We start from the raw sequence: 24832 nt of genomic DNA on the forward strand, positions 1-24832 counted from the left end.
ACTCGATGGACATAAGTTTGAGTAAACTCCGGGAGTTGGTGATGGACAGGGAGGCCTGGAGTGCTGCAATTCATGGGATCACAAAGAGTCGGATACGACTGAGCGGCTGAACTGAACCAATACCGATTCTATATCTGTTACAATATATTTTTCTCAAAATTTTAATTTAAAGTCACCTTCATTACAGAAACAGTATATAGATAAATAAAAATACCATATTCTGATTGCTCAGATGATGTTAACTATTCATCCTTTAGGGTATATCTTTCTGGAGGTTTTTCTGTATGAACTTTTTTTTTTACCCAAATGATGTTATTTATTTTAGCAGACTTTTAAAAGAGTAGCTTAGTATATGGTAAAGTTGAGAGTAAAGGATAGAGACTTCCCTTCCACCCTCTGGCCCAGCATGCGTGTAGCTTCCTCCATTGTCAGCATCATTCACTAGAATGGTGCGTATTTATTTTAACCAGGGTTGAATCTGCATTGACACATCATCATTACCCAAAGCCCATAGTTTACCAGGGTTCACCCTTTTTTATATATAAGTGTATTTTTCTTGACTTTTGGCCGTGCTGGGTCTTTGTTGCTGTGTAGGCTTTTCTCTACTCACAGAGAGTGAGGGACTCTCTCTAGTTGTGGTGCTCAGGCTTCTCATTGCGGTGGCCCCTCTTGTTGCAGAGCACCGGCTCTAGGGCGCACAGGCTGCAGTCACTGAGGCACATGGGCTCCATAGTTGTGGCTCCCGAGCTCTGGAACATAGGCTCAGTTGTTGGGGCACACAGGCTTAATTGCTCCACAGCATGAGGGATCTTCCCAGGTCAGGGATCGGACCCATGTCTCCTGCTTTGGCAGATGGATTCTTTACCACTGAGCCACCAGGAAACCCTAGCTTACACTCTTGTTTTTGTGTATTCTGTGGATTTCGACAAATGTATAGTGACATGTATCCATCATCATAATATCATACTGCCCTAGAAAAATCTTCTGTGGTCTGTCTGCTCATCCTTTCTCCTGCTCCCAATCCCTGGAAACCACTCATTGTTTTTTTAACTGTCTTCATAGTTCTGCACTTTCTAGAATATTACGTAGTTGGAATCATGGAGTTTGTAGACTTTTCAGATTGGCTTCTTTCACTTTTTGATATGCATTATTTCCTCCATGTCTTTTCATGGCTTGGTAGCTCATTTATTTTTAGCACTGAAATGATATTCTGGTTTCTGTATGTACTGCATTTATCTTTTCATGTACTGAAGGATTATCTCAGTTGCTTTATTATATATTTTTTAAATTTTTTTATTGAAGTATAGTTTATTTACAATGTTGTGCCAATATCTGCTATACAGTAAAGTAACTCAGAGATACACATGTAATAGACAAGCTTTTTTTAATATTCTTTTCCATTATGGTTTATTGCAAGATATTGAATATAATTTCCTGTGCTATACAATAGGACCTTATTATTTTTTTAAATTTACTTTTGCCAGTTAATGACTTTTCCAATCATTAATTTTTTTTTATCTCATCTAGAACTTATTCAATGTATAAATTCCAAAAGAAAATCCTTTTCAGCAAGTTTGTCCAAATCCAGGACCATTATATTGTATCTGGCTCTTATCTCATAAGTATTATTTAATCTAGAGTAATCCTTTTTTTTTACCCCCCACAAAACTTGGCTTGAAGAGTCAAAGACAGGCACCTACAGAAAGCGCCGCCTTCTGGGTTTGTCTGGTTGCTTCCCCATGGCGTTCAGCATGTTGCTCTGTCCTTTGTATTTTCCATGAAGTAGAAGGTGAATCTGTCGGTGTCATCCGTTTAGGCTCCACAGCTTTGGGAGGAATGCATTGCGAGGATGATGTGTTATTTTCGTTGCCCTGCATCAGAGGGCTGACAGGCCAATCCCCCTATGTACAGTTATATTTGTCCCCTTGCCAGCAAGAGGGAATGTGTGTGGTAGCATTGAATGTTCATTTGCTCATCAACAATTTTCCTGCTGATTTTAACATTTAGCGACAACCCTCGACTAAAGAAAGAATTACACTAGGAATATGAAACTATATTTATAAAACCTATCATTTCTTTTACATTTGTTGACGGACATTTTCTGTAGGGATTTCTCAACATAGTGGGATTATTAGGTTATCATGAAATATAGAGTCCTTTAATTGCCTATTTTCAAGGTAAGGAGTTGTTTAATATCTACCTCAGAGGAGATGTGGGAAGAATTTAAGCACTTTTTTTAAAATGCTATGGTTGTGGGATGGGGGGGTGAGAGGGAGGCTCAAGATGGAGGGGTTATGTGTGTGTGTGTATATATAGTTATGTTGTGTATATATATATATATATAGTTGTAGTGTGTATATATATATATGCATATAGTTATGGTTGATTCGCATTGTATGACAGAAACCAACACAACATTGTAAAGCAATTATCTTCCAGTTAAAAGATTTTTAAAAACACTATGGTCACTGCAGTATGATTTCTTGAGCACTTCCAATGTATCAGGCTCTGTGTAAAGGCCTCATGTAATCTAATTCGTATGGGAGCACAGTGAGGTCATAGAGATAGAAAATGGAAATCATAAGAGGCTGAATAACTTGATACAGTTACTTGTGTGGGAAGTAACAGAGGTGGAATTCAAACCCAAATGGGTCTGCGTCCAAAATAAGTGAGATATTCCTCTTAGACACTTTTGTTGCATTTTACTTAAAAGCAAAATTCTGTTTGTAATGATATTTGGAATATTTCCCAGCTCTTAAAAACTAGAAATGGATATTATGCTTAATAATTCTCAAGAGGTCTCTTACCTCTCCCCCTTCCATTTTTTAAAACATTTTTTTGCAGTGTGAAGAAAACACAAATCTTCAGGATACTACCCGCTACCTCAAACTTCCTTTTTCCAAGGGCATTCTCCTTGGGAATAGTAATCAAGCCACGAAGGCCACAAAGGAGTCTTTTTGGATAACATCTTTTCTCTGCTCCACAAAACTGACACAAAATGGTAATGTATAATACTGTTTTATTTGAAAGCCCCTGTATTTAAGTACTCATGTGAATTTTAGTAGGATATTCAATACACATCAGTTTTATATTTAAGAACTTTGCACTAGAAAAATTGTTGTCGATCCTTCTGTTTGTGGTTTCTAATAATATGAAAATAATTGTGACCCAATGAACAGTTAAATGTGTATAGTTTAAGGACTACAGAATTATCCTAGTATTGGAACCCAAGTACACAAGTCCTGAAATAAACCATCAAAACCCAGCTGCTTAAAAAAAAAAAAAAAAAACAAAGATTACCACAACCTTAATCTCTCTTGCTTCATAAACCGTGCTAATTGCAGGCTTCAGAGTAAATGTTGTTTTCTGTTTAATTAGATGGATATTACTTTTCTATTCTAGCATTACTTTTTATGTCAATGATTGTTTAGCAAGTTATGATTAATAAAGCAAGCTCTTCTTCTTGGCAAATTGTCCTGAAAGCATTGTCTGTAATGAAGGAAGTAAATTAAATATTTTTGAATTCTTCATGGTTGCCATGTAAGGCTTCTGGAAAGCATCCTGAATGCCATATAATAAAATTAGTTTCATTCTGTTAAAAGACAATCACTTTATAATAAGGTATGGTTCTTCCTTGACTTTAGGATTGGGTTACATTCTTTTGATAAGCCCATGGTAACTTGAATAAGATAAGTAGAATATGCATTTAGTACACCTAACCTACAAAGCATCATGGGGCTTCCCAGGTGGCTCAGATGGCAAAGAATCTGCCTGCAATGCTGGAGATGCAGGTTCAGTCCCTGAATCAGGAAGATCCCTTGGAGCAGAAACTGGCAACTCACTCCAGTTTTCTTGCCTGGAGAATTCCATGGACAGAGGAATCTGGTGGGCTACAGTCCATAGGGTTGCGAAGAGTCAGACATGACTGAGCATGCACACACCACCACCACCACCCCAAAGCATTTAAGAAAAGAAGTTCTTTCTTCTGTGTCATACAGCTTAGCCCAGCCTACACTAAACAAGCTCAGAACACTTACAGTAGCTTACAGTTGGGCAAAATTATCTAACACAGAGCCTATTTTATAATAAAATGTTGAATGTCTCGCATAACTTATTGGATACTGTACTGAGAGTGAAAAGCAGAATGGTTGTATTAATAACCATATTGCTTCTTTACCTTCATGATCACTTGGCTGTCTGGGATCTGAGGCTCAATGCTCAGCATCATAGGAGGCTGTTGTACTGCATGTAGCTAACCCAGGAAAAGATCAGAACTCAAAAACTGAAGTATAGTTTCTAAATGATTTCATACCACTTTTGCACCCATGAAAAGTCAAAAATCTGAAGTCAAACCATAGTAAGTCAGGGCTCTGTATTGTTAGGCAAAATATGCTCCTGTGCTTAAACTTTTTAAAGTGTTATTATTACTTTCTTCTGTGTCATACAGTAAGAAATACATATATTTTCTCAGAATATGGGATGAGAAAATAAGCAAATTTTGATGTTATTATAATGACCACTTTTAATGATACCACCCAATTTGTCAAAGAGTGCTACTGTATTTATATAGGACCTTGGCAAATTATTTTTTTTACATTTATATTGGGTTTCAATTCTCCCCTTCCAGAGGTATTTTTGGAGACATATTTTAAAAAATAAACTATATAAGTTATTTTTAGTAAATTGGATTGAGGGTAGCTATTGCCAAGTTAGGTCGTTACACCAGACTATCAGTATTCAGTGGTTAATGATCTTACTTAAATAAAACCTTCATTGACAGAATTCTGTAATGACTATACAGCATTTACCAAATCTCAGGCCTTTTTTTTGTGAGAAGAGTCTAACCCCATAGAGGTTGTGAAAATAATAAAATCAACGTTATTGACTCCCTTAGGTGGTATTGTCATTCACCCTATATGGATGAGTTGTGTGTCTCTAAAGAATCTGGTTCATATTTAACTCTCTGCCTCCATTAGATTATTTTCAGCCGGTATTAGTTGTCAGTTACTGCTGTAGTAATTACTATAAACTTATTGGCTTAAAACAATTATTTGTTGTCTTATGATTTTGGAGGTCGAAAGTCTGCGATCTTATTCCCTGGGCTAAAATCAAGGTGTTAGCAGGGCCGCGTTCCCTCTTGAGATCTCTAGGAGGGAATCCCTTTGCTTACCTTTTCTAGCTCCTAGGAACCACCTGTATTCCCTGGCTACAGGCCCCTTTCTCCATCTTCCAAGACAGCAACAAAGCATATTCAGGTCTCTCTGACTCTGATCATCTTCCATCTTTTAAGGACCCCTGTGATGAGAGTGCTCCCACCAAATCATCCAGGATAATACCCCATTTAAAAGATCTTTAACTTAACCACACTTGTAAAACTCTTTTGTCAGTTAAGATAAATCCATGGATTAGAATATGGACATCTTTGGGGGCCATTATTCTTCCTAAGATGTAAACCTAACAATAGATTCTCTGCCGTGAAAATATTTGGCACTGCCTGCTTAATTATTTCTAGTTCTAGGGTTTAGGCTATTAGAACTGTGAACATAAGACAGAGGGAAACAAATCCTGATAACTAGAAGCTGCTGCTCTGTAAAAACAGAGAACATTTTTCAAGTAAATAAACTATTCACGAAGTCATTAAATTAAACATCTCGCTATATAGAAAGCATTGTTGAAGACTAATAAGTGCTTAATTACCATTGTGACTTTGATTAACCTTGTCAATGTTGAACAGCTCAAAATGAGGCAGGAAATGAATAGTGTGTTTAAAGACATGGGACAGAGGAAGGAAGGAAGTTCTTTTTTCTGAAATTTACATGCTAGACACATGTCTTTGCGTAGAAGTAATCCACTTCCAAATTGGAATTAAATTGCTTTGTATTCATTTTACTCGACTTGGAAAATATACAAATCCCATTTCCATTACAATTGGGCATTTAGTAAGTGATGTGGTCTCTAGGACAGTTTTCCTAGAGCAGATTTGCATTTCAGGATTTCTAAAGTGTGCCTGTCTACACGTTCTGTGTGTTCCAGTGTCGTTCTTAGATAATATAGTGAGGCTAGTGCACTGGCTGGACTGGACATCTGTGATTGCCAGATCAAGGAAATATTTTAAGTTTCTTAAAAGTGGGGATCAGAAAAGGAACCACTTTACTTGTTCGTTAGCTTCCTTGGACTGTTAAAAACAACTTTTTAAAACATTAAGAAAAAATGAAAACAATGCTTAAATTCAGTCTAACATTTGTGCCCATACTGACTGCTCCATATCACCCCCTCCTCCCAGTAACAGGTGGTTTATTCAGTCTCTTCCTGAGACTGTGGTTTTTTTTTTTAAAAAAAAAAAGGAGGGATCAGGTCATCCACCTATTTTATAGCTCTTGGCAGACCAGGCATACAGTCAGTACACACTTAAATGATAGTTGAATGGAATGTATAAAATTCTCATTTTCAGTAATAGATCCTAGCTGCAAATTTGCAGCTGATGTATCTTCAAAGGACTATAATAAAGACCTAAGAGATGATAATTTTTACTTGATTCTGAGTACATGGCATACATGATTAATTGTGTCCAGATGGACAAAGTATAACACTTTATTCTCCTTTTGGCTCCATTGGGAGCAGTCTAACAATTCCTCAGACTTCTTGCAGGAGAGATGAACAGCCCCCACCCCCACCTGCCCCCAGACCGCTGTCATCTGCTATCCGGCTCTGCTGATGACAGTCCTATCCTTGGTCCTCTACTGATGCCACTTTGCAGCCCATAGAGCCTCCTCCTTCCTCTGCACAGGGTCCACCCCTCACACTGAATGCTCCTGCAAAGGCCTCATTCTAAAGGGCAGGGAGAGAGAAGGAGGGGACAGACCTGGATGGGAGGGGGATTGGGAAGTGAATGGCAGGGCAAATTGTAAAAGAGGGCTGCCAGGGAAGGCGGCAGGCATCCTGAAGCTAGATGCGGGAAGTCAGACCGGGGCAGCAAGCAGACCAGGAGAGTCCTGGAGAACTTTCTTTAGTCAGCTGGTCTCACCCTGTAGAATCTCTCATCTAAATGTAACCGATCACATTTTAAAATGTTTCAGTCATACCTCCAGAATGTCTGAGTTAGACATGAATGTTCAACATTTTCGGGGGTTTCTGCTATAAAATAATCATAAATTTCTTTTTCAATGTCAGTTTTTGAAAAATTCCCTCATTTTTTCTAATTCTTAATCTTCCCCTTCCTCATCCCCCTATTTGTTGCAGAAAAATATTCCTATTTAGTGCTAAGTTTCCTACTTTTGGTTCCTTTGTGAAGTTTTTCCCTTGAAATTGGCTTTGGTGGAGGTTGCTTCTATTTCCTCTTGAGATTCTCATGTTTTTTCTCTTTATTCACTGTGTGTGTTAGATGCTCCATTGCTTCCAACTCTTTGTGACTCTATGGACTGTAGCCCTCCAGGCTCCTCTGTCCATAGGATTCTCCAGGCAAGGATACTGGAAGGGGTAGCCATTTCCTTCTCCAGAGGATCTTCCTGACCTAGGGATCTTTATTTATTACATCATGTTTTCTTTCTTATCATAACTGCTTCCTTGATTTTTTTGGATTATTTGTTGTTGTGGTTGGTGTTTGTATTTTTTGGTCTTTCTTGCCTCTTGGCAAGTCCCATTCAAGTTTCTCCTGAAACAAGTGCTTTGAAGCAGAAAACCCCTCCTGGCTTCTCTCATGGCCTCTAGTGTCTCAGCCCCACTGGGCACCAGGAGAATAGTCCTGGGCATGTCCTGCTTCCATGAGCCTTGTCAGTTGTTACTGCTGTCATTGGCCTCCGATGCCACTGACTCCTTGTTCCCTTTGGAGACCAGTGAAGATGGGCGCCATGTACAGGAGCTTCTGCCCGGGAAGGAGGAGGAAAGAATTTATTCCCTCACCAGTGAAGAGGTTCCCTGAGGACTCTGCTGGACACAGGGTTCACATGTTGTCAGGTCAGAAAGAAAAGGGAATTGAAGACCTGGGACCTGCTCTTGCCCAGAGTCTAGGGTGGAAGATGATCACGGAGTCCAGGAAATGGCCCTCTCAGGTCCAAGGGCTCATTTGATGGTCTGACAGTTGACTGGACTTGTCATCACTGTATGGTTTCCCAGGTGTCTCAATGGTTAAAACCCATCTGCCAATACAGGAGACACAGGTTCGATCCCTGGGTCAAGAAGATCTTCTGGAGGAGGGCATGACAACCCAGTCCAGTATTCTTGCCTAGAGAATTCCATGGCCAGAGGAGCCTGGTGGGCTACAGTCCATGGTGTTGCAAAGAGACCCGATTGAAGCAACTTGGCATGGCATGGCATGGCTTCATTCTGCAGGAACCTTCTCGTCCTGCCAGGTTTGGGTCACATTGTCAAGAAGACCTTCATTGCCAAATGGAATTGGTTGCTTGGCCAAGTGCTATGTCTTGGGAACAGAAAAATGAATCAAGTGGGATCCCAGCCCTCAAGAGTCTCCCAGTTTAATTGGAGGAGTTAGAAAATTCTTCAACCAGTACTTATCAGCTGCCTGCTGTGTGCCTCCTCTGTTCCAGTGCTAACACTGTTAGGGCCAAACTCAATGTGGTTTTTTCTCTCTTAGAGTTTACAGTCTTTGGGCAAATACAAGTAGCCTGAGAACTGAAGGATAAGCAAGAGTTTGTCAGTCAAGGGCACTGGGAAGGGAGAAAGAGAAGACACTGTAATAAATGCCATCTTAGAGGGTTAGTTGGAGTCTGGGGGAGCCTGCAGTTTGGGTGACCAGGTGGAAACATATTTAAGAATTCAGTGTTTACCAGTTAGAACACTTTCCTGTGAGAGCCTGTTCTCTATCAAGGCAATAATCTTCCTTTTCTATTTGGACAGGTGATATGCTTGATCTTTTGAAATGGAGAACCCACCCAGACAAGATCACAGGCTGTCTCTCTAAATTAAAAGAAATTGATGGCTCCGAGATAGTAAAGGTAAATGCATCCTGTTATCCTTCTCTTAGAAATTTGTGGGATAAAGAATATTTAGAGGGGAAATACAGAGGATATTTTATTTATGCTTTTACTTCTTTATCCAACAGTTTCTGCAAGATACACTGGATACCTTATTTGGAATTTTAGATGAAAATTCCCAAAAATATGGGTCTAAAGTGTTTGATTCATTGGTGAGTTTAAATTAACTTTATACCTTAATTTTGTCTTTAAATCTTGACTTTCATAAGACCATTTTAGGAATGTGCACTTAATAGAATGAGCTCACTTGAAAAGAAACCTTCCCAAATTAAAAAAAAAAAGAGAGAGAGAAGAAAAACAACAACAAAAAAACAAACAAACAATAAAAGAAACCTTCCCACTCCCCTGCCAAAAAAGTCTTGGTTTGCATTCAGTTTTGTAAAACTCTGTTTTGTTTTGTTTTAGGTTCACATAATCAATTTGCTGCAAGATAGCAAATTTCATCATTTTAAACCTGTAATGGACACTTACATTGAGAGTCATTTTGCTGGGGCACTTGCATACAGGTAAGGTCCTTTATCTTGTAATTGGTTTAGAAACAGTTTCTTTTGAACTTTTTAAAGCAGAACCAGCTATATAGGAAAATTTAAAAGAGAGTGTAGGAAGAAATGAAGTACAGCTACTCAAGTGTCTCTTGAGACAGTATCTTCCTTTTTCACACACCTTTTTTTGATGGCTGAAACTTATTTTGATTAAAAAGGAGCAGGTGGGGGGAGAACTTCCTGAGTTCTAGTCCTGAAAGCTAAAATATGTTTTCTTCTTGCCTCTGTTTCACTTGATCTTCTCTAGTCTAAAATACCTGGTTGTTTCATTTTGACAGTCAAGAACCCCATTTAATCATCACACTCTTTGGTAATTCTAGATGTCTTTAAGAAAGAAATATAATGGGAAAACAGCCTTTGCAATCATACCATTTTAAAGTCCTTTGTTCATCCATTTGTTAATATTTATTGAGTGTCCCCTGGATGCCAGGCACTAAGCTTTGTGCTGATTGTATGAAGAGCTGGCCTGTGGATGCAAGGAGTTGTTATTAGACTCTATCCTTTGTTACCAGCTGCCATTTTAACTGTTGTTCCTTTCTTATCAGCTCAGATAAGGCAAGCAAGACTAAAAGTGAATGAATAATGACATGCTGTAGCTGGTACCTGCCTACATGTAGCCTAGAAGATAGACTCCCCCATTTCTGTCCTATGGTGACATCTTCCTGGTCATGGGCCTCTTAAATACAGCCCTGAAATGTACCCCAAAGTTCCATCTCCTCATTCCACTGCTGTCATTGCTGTTCTGCCAGTTTTTTTCTTAGTTTATAATTGTTTTTTTATTAGAGGATAATTGCTTTACAATGTTGTGTTAGTTCCTGCTGCACAACAACATGAATCAGTATGTATACACATATCTCCTCCCTAGCCTCCCACCACCGCCCCCCATCCCACCACTTTAGGGCATCACAGAGCACCGAGCTGAGCTCCCTATGTTATACAGCAGCTGCCAGTGCTTTTATCTTATACACTAAACACCTGTGGGCTTGTGCACGCAGGCATCTATTCCCAGAGGTGCGTTAAAGGGGCATGGAGTTAGGGCTTTGCCCTTTTTCCCCATCTGTGTGCTGTATAGAAGATAGTAGGTAATCAGCTAAGCATTTCATCCAGTTCCTTTGGTTGTTTGCTTCCATAGCCTGGTAAGATTTACACCTCTGATGTTTAAGTGAATGGAGTCATTTTTGCAAGACTTGGCCTTCTACTGACATGAGTTTTTCAAAGGGTGAAATGTTTGAGCAAGGATAGTTTTGCCCATGACCTAACAGTTTGGGCCCTGGTGTGAGGGGTCACCATTCTCACTGACACTGTCACTGGAAACTAGAAAACAGTGGTGTAATTTCTAAACTTCAGATTAGCCAGGAAGGCAGCTGACCAGTTCTAATAAGACAAATAAGGCCCATGGAATCTTCATGGGCCAGAATCATGACCACTCATTCTCACAAGTAGTATTCCCATCAGCATCTACTGACTGGAACAACCATGAATTCTCCTCGGACAGAGAGAAAATTTTAAAAATTTTAAAAAATTGCTGTTTTCTAGATGCCAAGAATTGGCCGGTGTTAAAGGTCACGTAACTGCAATCTTGAGAATTTAAGGGGTGGAGGTTAATTCAATTTTTGTTTCTTAAAACAATAAAACTTCTAGAAATTACTTGGAAAAAATAAAACTTGGCTTTTCTGGAAATTACTAGGGCATTCTCTGATGGTAAGCCTCATTCTTCCCACAGGTCAGAGAATTGGCTTGATAAGTCCATAGGGTTGTGATTTGAACCCCACACCTCCTTTTTCCTCCCGCTAAATATTTCATCCAAATTAGGATTTCACTGGGGAGGAAATCCTAATTAGCAGTTGTCCGAGATTGACCGTGGCGGTCAGATTCAGACACTCTCCTGGCGGGAGTCCTTTCTTCTGATATTTGTGTTCACTCATTGGAAGCATGGCCAGAAGCAGCAGGGCTCATGGAATATGTCCAGATTGAAAGGAATCTCCCTGGGAGGAAATGTTGTTTCTCTCTTCAGCTTCAAAAGAGGGATAATGATGTTGATATGCAGACTTTGTAAAATTATCATATTATAACAGTTTGACAGAAACGTTGAGAACTGATGGAAAATGACACCTCCTTGTGATAAAAATAAGTGTTTGATTTGTTGGCTTCTAATTGAGAATGAGACCAAGTCTCCCTTCTGCACATTTCCCCTGTATTTTAGAGATCTCATCAAAGTACTCAAGTGGTATGTGGACCGGATCACAGAAGCAGAGAGACAAGAGCACATCCAAGAGGTGTTGAAGGTAATGACACGCTGTGGATAGCATGTCATAGCCCAACAGTGCTGCTGCGTGGCGATGCCTAAGCAAATTGGTTTCCTCTGCACAGACAGTAATTGCTGATGATGTATCACTGACATTCCAGTGCAATGATCTTAATCAGTTTGTGGCTTCTCTGGAGGTGATGAGATTTGAAAAGAACTTTGCCAGACTCACCTACTGGAACCTCCCTGGCATTAAATCCTTACTCCTCCAGGCTCTGAACACTTGAAATCTAGAAGGAAGGATTGAGAAGACAAGACTGCCGATGAGCAGTTAAGCTTAGAATTTCCCTGTTCTTGCTTCTACCACCCTGACAGAGACCATCTGAGAACCATTTGTCTTACATTTTAAGGGCTTCCCTGGTAGGTCTGCTGGTAAAGAATCCATCTGCAATGCAGGAGACCCCGGTTCAATTCCTGGATTGGGAAGATCCCCTGGAGAAGGGATAGGTTACCCACTCCAGTATTCATGGGCTTCCCTGGTGACTCAGATGGCAAAGAATCTATCTGCAATGTGGGAGACCTGGCTTCGATCCCTTGGTTGGGAAGATCCCCTGGAGGAGGGCATGGCAACCCAATCCAGTATTCTTGCCTGGAGGATGGCTTAGCAGGGATCATGAGGAAACCTGAGGTTTTACGGGGTCTTGTGGTTTAACACTGCCCATATCTCTGGGCCCTACGAGCTCTGTATATATGAAGATCTTGATACCTTTCTTTTCAACATATTTGTAAAGAATCTACCAATAGATTCTTTTTTAAATTAGTTAATTGATTTTAATTGGAGGGCAATTACTTTGCAATATTGTGATGGCTTTTGCCATACATCATCATGAATCGGCCACAGATATGCTTGTGTCCCCTGCATCCTGAACCCCTCTCTTACCTCCCTCCCATCTGTCAATAGATTCTTAAGAGGTTTGTCCAGTAACAGCCTTGGCAGCCTTTTGATTTCTGTAATTGAGTACATAGTATTTGATGTCAGTAGGTAAAAGTAAACAGGTGTACATTCTGAAAAACAAGCATTTTACTCATTCTAAATTTGTCATTTGGGGCTGATTGAAGGTAAAATGCAAGTGACAAGAGAACCTACCAGCAAAGCAGAATTATTTTTGAAAAACAGACCACCGTATCTTTGTTAATTATATTAAAAAAAATCATCTGAGGATCAAAAACAATTAATGTTCATACCTCTTTAGGAATTACATAGAATTTAAAAATTATCTATATGTTTGTTTTCTCTCATTAGGCATTAGAGAAAAACAGTTCTTTTGCTATGAGTAAATACTGTTCAAAAATCACACAGGGCCTTAGTACTTAAATCAATAATTTAAAAGTCTAATGTTGTACTATAGTTTTGTGTTGGGTCATTGTTAAATAAATACCTTTGATTTTCTTTGAAACTAACCTTTTAAAAATTTTGTTTTAAGGCCCAAGAATATATTTTTAAGTATATTGTTCAGTCTCGAAGGCTGTTTTCCCTTGCCACCGGAGGACAGAATGAGGAGGAATTTCGCTGCTGTATTCAGGAGCTGCTCATGTCAGTTCGTTTTTTTCTTTCACAAGAAAGCAAAGGATCTGGAGCATTATCTCAATCACAGGTAATTTTTTTTTCATCTCTGCTGAATAGAGGAAGAAATGAGTCCAATTTATTTATTTTTACATAGCCACCTAAGTGAATATTTTCTCCATCAGCATTTCATAACTCCAGGTTATATTTGTAGCTTAAATGACTCGGAATAGCCTTTTAAAAAGTCCCCCAGCTTCTGAGCACCAGCAGAGCAAAAGTTGATAATGTCTTTCTTTGGACTGTTATCACCCCAAATGGAGAGCCTGTTGGTTTGCATCGGCCTCCATTCCAGTTTCTAGAACTCACAGCGCTGATTGGAGACACCCTGTCAGTGTCACCTGTGGGGAGGAATTTTTCTCTAACTTGTCTGCTACTGGAAGGACTGATGCTGAAGCTCCAATCTTTTGGCCACCTGATGTGAAGAGCTGACTCATGAAGGCAAGACTGAGGGCAGGAGGAGAAGGAGGTGACAGAGGATGAGACAGTTGGATGGCATCACTGACTCAATGGACATGAGTTTGCGCAAACTCCAAAAGATAGTGGAGGACAGAGAAGCCTGATGTGCTGCAGTCCATGGGGTCATAAAGAGTATTGTTTTGAGCAACAAAAACAACAATCTGCTGCAGTTGTTTCCCCCAAGCCTGCCTTTTTTTTTTTTTTTTTTTTTTTTGGTACACTGTGTGAGCAGTTCCCCAACCAGGGATGGAACCCAATCCTGGGAATGAGACTGGTGAGTCCTAACCACTGGACCGCCAGAGAATTCCCTCGTGCTGCATTTTAATCCGTGCACTTGAGGCTTATTGTACTGGTCTCGGGTAAACTGCATGTTGTTTTGTTTCCAGTTGACCCTAATCATCCTGGGAGTTATTCTCTATCACCAGTGCTCAGCAGTCGCTGCCAAAGTATATTACCAGGAGTAGCTCTCATGTTTTGTTTAAGAACAGGATCTATCTACTTTTCACATAGTGTGCCAAGAGGTTATTATGCTGTGAGATCATTCTGAATACCTTTCTCTACACTTTCTTGATACTTCTTGTACCTGTTTAATTCTAATAACTTGATTAAAAAACCCGTCAGATGGGGAAGCAACTTCCTTATTACCCTCCCAAGACTTGAGACTTAAAATCACTGTGAATTTGGATACAAAAAGGGATAGTAGGAGACTAGATCCCTATGAGTATTGTTGTAACTTGGTGTTGTTTGCCATTTGGAAGGCATTATATCTAAAGGCAAAACACTAGAAATGTACAACCCCCCCTACAATAATAATGCCATGTTTTTCTGACTGTTTGGGAGCTGTTCTTGTTACTTTCTTCTTTGCAGAGGTGGACTTCTCTTCCATCTAGGTAAGGATGTTGTTATTTAGTCACTAAGTCGTGTCTGACTCTTCTGCGACCCCACAGACTATAGCCTACCAGGCTGCTCTGTCCATGGGATTTTCCAGGCAAAAATACTGGAGTGGGTTACCATTTCCTTCTCCAGGGGATCTTCCCAACCCAGGGATCAAACCCGTGTCTCCTGAGTTGCAGGTGGATTCTTTTACCACTGAGCCACCGGGGAAGCCCCTGGGTAAAGATACAGGCTCTTTCAATATCATTTTGGCTTCTCTTGTCAATGGTACAATCACTGAACTTTAGGAGACTTGCCAGAGATCTCAATGTCAAGTTGCCAACTAATCAAACCTTACTTACCAGCTGGTGATATTTGAAAAGGATATTCCAACAGGCTAACTATATATTCCTTTAGATCAGTATTCTCAGAAGTTCACTACTTTTATAGAAACTGTTGAAAATTTCAGTTTTCATTTTGAGATTTTTATTAAAAAAAAAAAAAAAGAAAAACCTCTATCAAGGATATAACATACCTAATTCATATCTGAAAAATATTCTCCTACTCTCAAGAGTAATCTTAAGTCATGATTTCTCAAATGAGAATGTCTTGCTATGGACTCATGAGATTTTTTTTTCTTCTTTAAAGTTAGAGAAACATTCTTTTACCTTAGTTATGTTGCACTGAATCCTAGCCGTCACTCTGAGAAATTTGGACTCTGAGGTACAGCCGTGATATAGAGCAGCTTCATTTTCTATGTTTAAGCTCTAACTGCTCTTGATTCTCTAAATTCTACCCCTCCATCAGGATAGTGAAGCAGTTGGGACTTCCCTGGACGTGCAGTGGTTAAAACTTCACCTTCCAATGCAGGGGGTGTGGGCTGTATCCCTGGTTGGGAAAGTAAGATCCCAAATGCCTTGGGGCATGGCCAAAAAAAACTAAAATATTAAAATAACCTTTTTTTTAAATAGTGAAACTGCTGCACCTTCAAAGAATCATATTTGATTTTTCTTTTTTGACTGTTAGCTTTTTATCAGGAGATAATATATAAAATGTATACATAGTTTCTTAGTTTGGTGCTAAGAGAAAATTTCTATAAATAAGCGGTTAGTTTTCTTCATTAAGCAAGGAGGACTTTGTCCCTCTATATTTTGGGAGGAAGGAGAATTTTAAACACTTCTTCCCATTCCAAGTCCCCGTTTGACCCCACACTGTCATTGCTCTCTCTTCTAAGATGGAAGGTGTCACTAATCTGATTGATCCCATATGTTAGGCTTCTGTCACTGCACAACAGATGACCATGATGGTGTTCAGTTCAGTTGCTCAGTTGTGTCCGACTCTGCGACCCCATGAACCGCAGCACGCCAGGCCTCCCTGTCCGTCACCCGGTCCCAGAGTCCACCCAAACCCGTGTCCATTGAGTCGATGATGCCATCCAACCATCTCATCCTCTGTTGTCCCCTTCTCCTCCTGCCTTCAGTCTAACCCAGCATCAGGGTCTTTTCCAATGAGTCAGCTCTTCGCATCAGGTGGCGAAAGTATTGGAATTTCAGCTTCAACATCAGACCTTCCAAGGAACACTCAGGACTGATCTCCTTTAGGATGGGCTGGTTGAATCTCCTTGCAGTCCAGGGGACTCTCAAGAGTCTTCCCCAACACCACAGTTCAAAAGCATCAATTCTTCAGCACTCAGCTTTCTTTATAGTCCAACTCTCACATCTATACATGACTGCTGGAAAAACCATAGCTTTGACTAGACGGACCTTTGTTGGCAAAGTTATGTCTCTGCTTTTTAATATGCTGTCTAGGTTGGTCATAACTTTCCTTCCAAGGAGTAAGCGTCTTTTAATTTCATGGCTGCAATCACCATCTGCAGTGATTTTGGAGCCCAGAAAAATAAAGTCAGCCACTGTTTCCACTGTTTCCCCATCTATTTCACATGAAGTGATAGGACCAGATGCCATGATCTTAGTTTTCTGAATGTTGAGCTTTAAGCCAACTTTTTCACTCTCCTCTTTCACTTTTCATCAAGAGGCTCTTTAGTTCTTCTTCACTTTCTGCCATAAGGGTGGTGTCATCTGCATATCTGAGGTTATTGACATTTTTCCTGGCAATCTTGATTCCAGCTTGTGCTTCCTCCAGCCCAGCATTTCTCATGATGGTGTTATGACACCCATTTATCAGGTCAGATTCTGTAGATCAAAAGATGTGGTCGGATTTTTGGTTTAGGGTCTCCTGTAGCCAATATCAAGGGGTTGGCTTTGATGGCTTATCTGGAGGCTTTTGGGAGGAATTCACCTTCTAGATCTTTCAGACTTTGGACAGGAATCAGTTTCCTTATGAGTGAGAGTCCCATTTCCTTGCTGGCTGTCAGCCAGAGGTGGGGAAGGAGCTGGGTGCTCTTAGCTCCTAGAGACCACACATTCCTTGGTGTATGGCCCCTCCAATCCTCAAAGCCAGGCACAGTTTATCAAATCTTTCTCATGCTTCAAATCTCTGAGTACCCCTACCGTGTGTCAGAGAACACTTCTGCCTGGGAACAGCATCAAGGGACAAATTTCTTGGAGATCATCTTGGAACTCTGCCTACTGTGTCCAGAGCCAAGGATAGCCATTGGTCCGGATTCTTGCCTTAAACTCAAAAGTCCCAGTTTCCTTGCTCCATTTTGGATTTTTTTCCATGTGAGTTACAACTCAGCAAATTCTGTCTCCTAGAGGCAGAATAGGCCATCCCAGCAATCCCTCCAGTTGGATCAGTAGACAGCTACTCTGTAGAGCTGGTACTGCTAGGAGGTTCATTTGGTCCTCCTGGCCTAAGCCCAGCCTGCTAATGATTCTGTCCCTGGGAGTAGGACAGAAGGCTAACTCGGCTATCTGTAGTCCATTCCAAGGGCAGCTCTCTACCCTGGGAACCCCAAGAAAAGAAGAACGGTAGAAGGCATTCAGCCCTGAGATTCCTATTAATTATCTTTTCTCTTTTTGTCTTGGATACCAGGAATTCCTGCCCCAAATTCCTATTAATTATCTTTTCTCTTTTTGTCTTGGATACCAGGAAGATCAAAACAATATTGTGTTTTTATTATTTGCAGTAGAAATCTTTAGCTTAGATACCTGTACAAGTCTCTTTCTACCCTCATCACAAGGTCCTTTTTTCTTTATCTTTTTAAATAATTGTATCTTACACTGCAGGCACAAATATCTTTTTGAAATAAAGAGGTATAAATAAAGAATTGATGCATACATTAAGGGATTTCTGAGGAACATCAAGCTAGGTGATTTTTCAGTGATCAGAAAGCTGGCCTCATTTACTCTTTTTATTTTTTATTTTTTTTCATTTACTCTTTTTAAACTTCATCTTATGACTCAGTTCTTTGCAGAGTGAAATGAAGGTTATATAAATATAGTCTTTACCAAAAAATATCAAGTTATTAATTTTAAAAGCATTCAAGTATATCTATAATTTTTAAAAGTCAAAGGGAGAACATAGCTGCTGACCCTAGCACCATGAGCATTCTGATGGTTCTGATATCAAAAACAGGTCTCAGCTCTTCAACGTATTTCTGCTACTGCTCTATAGGTAGATACCAAAGTCCACAAATTTGAATTCGATTCTGTGTTTGAATCAGCACATGGAGACTTGACCCACTTTCTGCTGGTGTCAGATCTCATTGATGAATCCGACAGCCATTGAATCTCAGCATATTAGAAACATATGCCTCTTCCTCCACCAGGTGGTTGATCAATTTTTCTTTCCACTGCCCTCCTTTTGTGGAATTTTAAAAGGCTGAGTTTTTTTGATGTGCAGTCTTAGCCCAATTTTTAAAAGTATGCCCCTCAGGGTTTGATGTTGGCATCTATTTTTTTTTTCTTTTAAAAAATAACAATCAGGTTTCTTTATTTATGTAAACAATATTGTTCTTAATACACACAATTTTGGATTTTCATTAGATCTTGAAGTAACCTGAGGGATTATTCTAATGATCTTGTCATTTTACAGGTGATGAAACTGAAACCTGGGGGTTTAAAATGACTTGCCCAGGTCACAGAGTTGATTAGAAATCAAGCTAGTCCTACATATAATCTAGGTCTTCTGATGCCTTCTGATGTCCTGTGTTTTTTCTTTAATCATAAATTGAGTGTTTTAAGGATTAATGTGTTTGACTTCTTAAAGGTACATGATATTTAAATGAGCACTTCAGAATGCTTTTCCAAAAAGAATCAAACATAAATAATTACAATCCAGATCTTGGCTGAGTATTTCTTCCATTTGATCATGCTGCCTTCTGCTGAATCTATGGGGGTTTTGTCCATCATTTTGCTAATGTCAGTTGTTTTACAGGATTTCCCAGTTTTTTACTATGTTGTACCTTTGCATATATTGAAAAATTGCTCTATTTTGGTATACCTTTTTCACTTAAATTTTGCCCTTTTAGTCTTTTTAGATTTAGGTACCAGAAGCATTTGACATTCTATTTCCTACCATATAAAAATATTTGTCACAGTCTTAAACTCACTAACATTTTTATAGCTGATTTCTCAGGGCATATCTGGGAATTGACTTAAATTCTTCTTTTAAAGGCTGTGTTTCTGAGCTCCTTCCCAGCTGTGTATTCGGAGCTGTTGAAGCTCTTTGACGTCCGGGAGGTGGCCAACTTGGTCCAGGACACCCTGGGCAGTCTGCCGACGATCGTGCATGTGGATGACGCCCTGCAGGCTGTTAAACTGCAGTGCATTGGCAAGACCGTGGAAAGCCAGCTCTACACCAACCCAGGTAAGGTGCTGTGTCTCTCGGATAAAACAGTGTCCCTAGAAAGCCATTGCTTACATTTTCTAGTCATAGGTCAGCAGAAGCAATTGAAAAAGGAAACTAAAAACTTCTTTCTCAGAAGCATTGTGTATTTGAATGGTAGAATAAGTTTATTAAATAGTCAGACACAAAAGTATGGCTCTTAAAATTTTATTTCTGGAAAGAATGAAAATTCTAATAATTAAATTGTTAATTCAGAGCACAACAAGTTGTAGTGTAGGGCATGCTTTTTTCCTTGCTGTAGATTTTTTTTTTCTTTTAACAGTCAACAAAATTAAAAATTTTTCTTTTCAGAGATGCTTACAGGGACCTGCTATGATCCTTGTTTGTTTATCTCATTTGTCCTTAAAAGTTTTCCATCAGTTTGTGTTCTAAAGTTACAGTGTGTTGTCATTGTTTATATATTTCATCCTAATAGCAAGTGACTACTTACTAAGTTGATTTTGTCATATTGTCTACTATGAAATCCCACTACATACTAGAAATTCCTCCAGTTTAAAAAAAAAATGCCAGTCTCATTTTAAATTATATTTTAAAAAGTTTCCATAATTATCACTGAATCAAAAACTTTAAAAAATTATATTTTGAGAAATCTCTTTTCACATGAATACATATATGTGTGTGTTATATTTTTGAAATAGGTCTAAAATATAGTTAAGAAACCTTTTTTACATTATTGTGAAACACTTTAAACATACAAACTAGACTAGAGCATAATAAATCTCAACAATGGGGGATATTTACTTTAGGTCTTTTAAGAGATTTGTCATTATAGAAATAGACCCTCTTGTATATACTCACTTCCTTCATATATGTTTCCACTATCAGATTCGTTTCTGTTTTCTATGCCTTTATTCTGTAGCTATAAAAACATCATTTTTTACCTTTGCAAATTTTTTCCATCTTTGAGTTTTTATATAATATTATATTGAATGTCATTCTGTAGAGTGCTTCTTTTTGATGAATATTGCACTTTTTAATTTTTCCATGATATTAGATATAGCTCTTGTTCTTTTTTACTGTTGTATAGTAGTCCAACGAATATTTGTATATCATGTTTAATTTGTCTTTTCAACAAATATTTGTATATCATGTTTAATTTGTCTTTTCCCTGTTGATAGACTGTTAGTATGTTTCTGATTTTTTTCTGAGATAAACAATGTTTCAGGTTGAAAGAGGCTTCAACCTTCTGATTTCTCCCCATGAAAACACATCTCATCCTGGAAAGATGCTTTTGTAGTAGTTTTCAGACTGTGCCTCTCAGAGTCCTAGGGTTCTGCTGCAGTGATTAGGGCCTCCTTGAGGGTGAAGAATAGGTGGTATGAAGTAGAAAGGATGAAGGTCCCAACTAGGCATCCAAATTTGACTAGAATATAAATTCTGTCAATATCAATTACCAAACTAAGAAGAGTTTATTCTCCTGTCAGAGGAATTGGTGATTTTTACCATATTTCTCTCTTGCTGGCTAGATAATTCTTTGTTAGGTTAAAGTTTGACATGAAAAGAGCAACATAGATAATGAAAACCATTTTTAAATGTAAGGAAATTATTTTTGTTCATTATTGCCCCTGGGAGATGTGTTCTGTCTGTGGACTCAGTTCCTTGTTGATTACTGATGCTCAGGAGGTGGTAGAGAAATCATACTGGGTCTCCATGGGAGGTGGTGAGATTATTTACTGGGGCCAGAATAGAAGGACTCACGAGACCCAGGGAACATGGACCCTGAAAGACCTGTGCTCATGACCTAGAGGAGAGACTCAGAGCCAGTGCTGGGGGTTAGTGATGATGACACTGATGTGAAGAGGGGCAGGCAAAGCCTGCCTCCCTTGTTATGTGGGACACTCCTCGTGGAGGGTGATGATGGGGAAGCATAAACTTCTGAGAAACAAGTGACTCCCAACCCATGGAACACATGAACACAGATGCTGGTAAGAGGCTTGACTCCCCTCAGGGCCCCCAGGAAGATGGGATTAGCTTGTGGTTTAGTGACTCATTGAGCTTCCCAGGTGGCACCGTGGTAAAAAGTTACCCAGGAACCATAACAGCAACAAGGAAAAACCATGAATAGCGTCACCAAACTATGGTGAAATCAGATTCATGTTTTAGATAAGTTTGACCTGTTAGTTTCCTGCTGGTGCCACAGCGACTCCCACAAACTTAGTGGATTAATGTAACACAAATTTCTTATGTTACATGTCTGTAGGGCAGAAGTCCAAAATGCTTCTCACTGGCCTAAAATCAGGGTGTGGATGGAGCAACATTCCTTTGTGTAGTGTCTAGGGAATAATTTGTTTTCTTGCCTCTGACAGCTTCTAGAGGCTACCGACATTCCCCCCTCCTTCATCTTTAAAGCCAGCAGTTTAGCATCTTCACATCTCTGACTCTGTCTAGCTGCTTTCACTTGTAAGGACCTCTATGTTTACATGGGTCCCACCTAGAATTCAGGATAATCTCCCCAGTTCAGTATCCTTATTTTAATGATTTCCAAAAAAATCTCTTTAACATAATCTATTCAGATAACATATTCACAGGTTCTGAGAATTAAGATGTAGATATCTTTGAGGGAAACAATTTATTCTGCCTACTACATAGGGGTAAAACGAATAGTTTAAAAGCAGCGTGATGGTGTAGCTCCATATATGAAAGGCAAAAACACTCAGGAGTCTATGAATTTTATTTACTTGTTGGAAGTAAAATAAATGGAACATGAAGTCCTACAGTTATATAAGTAAACACCTCTTGGCCAGATGGAAGTTACAAATGACACTTTGCTGATTAAAATTATAAATCTGAACAGGGGAAAATAAAATAGGGATAAGTACATTACAGGGTATCAACTGGCTATGTATTTAGCTGAAGACAAAGTATTTAATTCTTGATGGCCTTAATGACAGTTCCGTTTCTCAGAACACTGAGTATGGCAGAGATAATTGCTACTCTGAGCTGAATTCTGATCAACAAAGATGAACTGGTTAGTGATAGAGAGTGAGAAGGATCTGAGAAAGTGACCTCATTTTCTGGGGCATTCATATTAGCTAGAAAGGCGTACAGAGTACAGTCAGCCCATGCTTTAAGAAAATAGATCTCAAAATATTTTGGAGGACAAGACTGTAGATGTTACAAGCTCCTTAGAAGAGATAGAAAGTTTTGAAAGCTGTCTTTGTACTAGAATCCTATATTAGGCTTCTCCAGAGAAGTAGACCCAATAGTGTGTGTGTGTATAGACTTATTGTAAGGAATTGTCTTATGTGTTTTTGGAGGCTGAGAAGTCCCGAAATCTGCAGTTAGCAAGCTGGAGATTCAAAGTTGGTGACATAGTTCCAGTCTGAGTTCCAAGGTCTAAAAACCAGGAGAGGTGTTTGTATAAATTCCAGTCTAAATCTGAAGGCAGGAGAAGGTGGATATCTCAGCTGAATGACAGGCAGAGAGAGTAAACTCTTCCTTACTCCACCTTTTCTTGTATTCAGAGCTTCAGTGGATTAGGTGAGGCCCACCCATGCTGGGGAGGACAATCTGCTTTACTTAGCCTACCAAATCACACATAATTCTCATCCAGAAATACACTGGCATGCCAAAGATAGCATTTAACCTAATACCCGAGCTGCTGTGGGACACGTTGACATACAAAATTAACCAATGCAAACCCCAAAGAGAAAAAAAGTGGAGGAGATACACAAAGGAAGCGGTATGGTTGCAGAATACTTCTAGTTGAGCCTACATTAGAAATTAATACTCACAGAAGGCAAAGAGGGACATACAGGTCAACACCACAGAAGGGAACAACAACAACAAAAAAAAACGTGGTAGGAAGGTTCAAGCCATCTTGAGTCAAGGGCCAGGGGACAGCCTCAGGGCTGGAGGCATTCCACAGCCAGGCAGAACTGAATCAGTCCCTTTGAGCTGTACCCGCAAAGTGAGAGTCTAGAGTATCTGGCTAGACCTGACAGACTTAGCTCAGATTTGAAATTTAAGCAGGTTGTTATTCTTCCACGCCTAAATCATCTGGGGTCCAGGCAGGCTTATTTAAGGTATAAAAGTTGAGCTGCTCACTTTTCTTTTTCTCCCCACAATTCTATTCTTCCTGTTTTTTGAAGGCCAGTAAAGGTCTCAGTGATATTGGAGAAGACAGCTTGCCGTGAGTAAAGAGCAGATTTGAAGGATAGAGGTTGAGGCGGGGAGGGCAGAAACATGGAGAATGGGAGCTGAGTGGCAGTTGAAGTTGTGGGAGTGAGAAGGTGGACGCTGAGTCTTCTCAGACCACAGGGCAGGCTCTGGGGAACTGTGGTTTTGCCTCCGTTTTCATTGGGCCCCATCGCTTGGTGCTTGACTTGTTCAGCAGAGGTCTGCAGTCATTCCCGAGCTATTTGCTTGCTAAGATAAGGTCATACATGTTTTTCCTTTGGGATAATTGAGCAGTTTCTCAGGCAAACCACAGTGTAGGTAATAGAGGTGAGCATAAATGCACTGAGCATGTAGTGATGAGAAGCACGCTGGTGCTACTTTCTGTTCCCACAAACTGAAAAACCAGGTATCACAGGGATTTCGTAAGAAAGTGCCCAGAAGTCATTGTTTTTTTCCTTCTGCCAGAAACTCCCCAGTTCCCTATTAGCTCTTTTGTGGACTTGATGGCAGCTATGAAAAAGTAAAGGAGAAAGGGAGGAAGGTGGACTGTAATAAGACTGTTTTTTTTTTAAGGACATCTTTGTTGTTGTTGTTATTTTTAATATTTGGCTGCACAGGTCTCAGTTGTGACATGCGAGATCTAGTTCCCTGAGCAGGGATCAAACTTGGCCCTCCTGCATTGAGACCGTGGAGTCTTAGCCATTGGACCACCACAGGAAAGTCCCCATAAGACTGTTTTTAAAGTTTATTCTGGGAACGAATGCCTCTACCTGTCCATCCCACCCCCCATTTTAGGCCACAGTATAAAAAAAAGGATGTGTGATGGTGTATCTATTAATTTGACGACTTGAAGAATAAAATCCTACTACAGTTGGTGGGTGCCTGTAGCTTTTCTTTCTTTGAACTTTAGGTAAAGCCTAGTTGAGTATTGACTTTTCTTGCACTGTGATTAAATTTCTTTCACATTAGAAAATGTCACTTGCTCGCAACTTTTCTATTAACCGCAGCTTACACTGTAGCAGACAGGCCTTGTAAAGATGCACGGAGTTGCAGGAATGAAGAATGCTCTTTTCCCTCTCAAAGTAGAATGACAATGCCCTGCCCACCCGCCTAGTCCCATCTCAGTGTTACTTCACTCTGCTTGGAACCGACTTTCTCCTGTTCCTTTCTGAGT

The 24832-nt window shown here is 39.6% G+C and overlaps 1 protein-coding gene across 2 annotated transcripts in view; it reads left to right on the forward strand.

Moving 5' to 3' along the window:
- The window catches only part of DOCK4 (dedicator of cytokinesis 4), a 468861-nt gene that overhangs the window by 314453 nt on the left and 129576 nt on the right, over window positions 1–24832 (forward strand). For both annotated transcript variants that reach the window (XM_065939085.1, XM_065939086.1), the window contains exons 17-23: window positions 2845–3001; window positions 8854–8951; window positions 9059–9142; window positions 9396–9496; window positions 11736–11817; window positions 13262–13432; window positions 19308–19500. In XM_065939085.1, coding sequence (XP_065795157.1) covers window positions 2845–3001; window positions 8854–8951; window positions 9059–9142; window positions 9396–9496; window positions 11736–11817; window positions 13262–13432; window positions 19308–19500 — 886 coding nt within the window. The remainder of the gene's footprint in view (window positions 1–2844; window positions 3002–8853; window positions 8952–9058; window positions 9143–9395; window positions 9497–11735; window positions 11818–13261; window positions 13433–19307; window positions 19501–24832) is intronic.

The sequence above is a fragment of the Muntiacus reevesi genome, chromosome 6 (assembly GCF_963930625.1).
Source record: "Muntiacus reevesi chromosome 6, mMunRee1.1, whole genome shotgun sequence".
NCBI classification, from domain to species: Eukaryota; Metazoa; Chordata; class Mammalia; order Artiodactyla; family Cervidae; genus Muntiacus; species Muntiacus reevesi.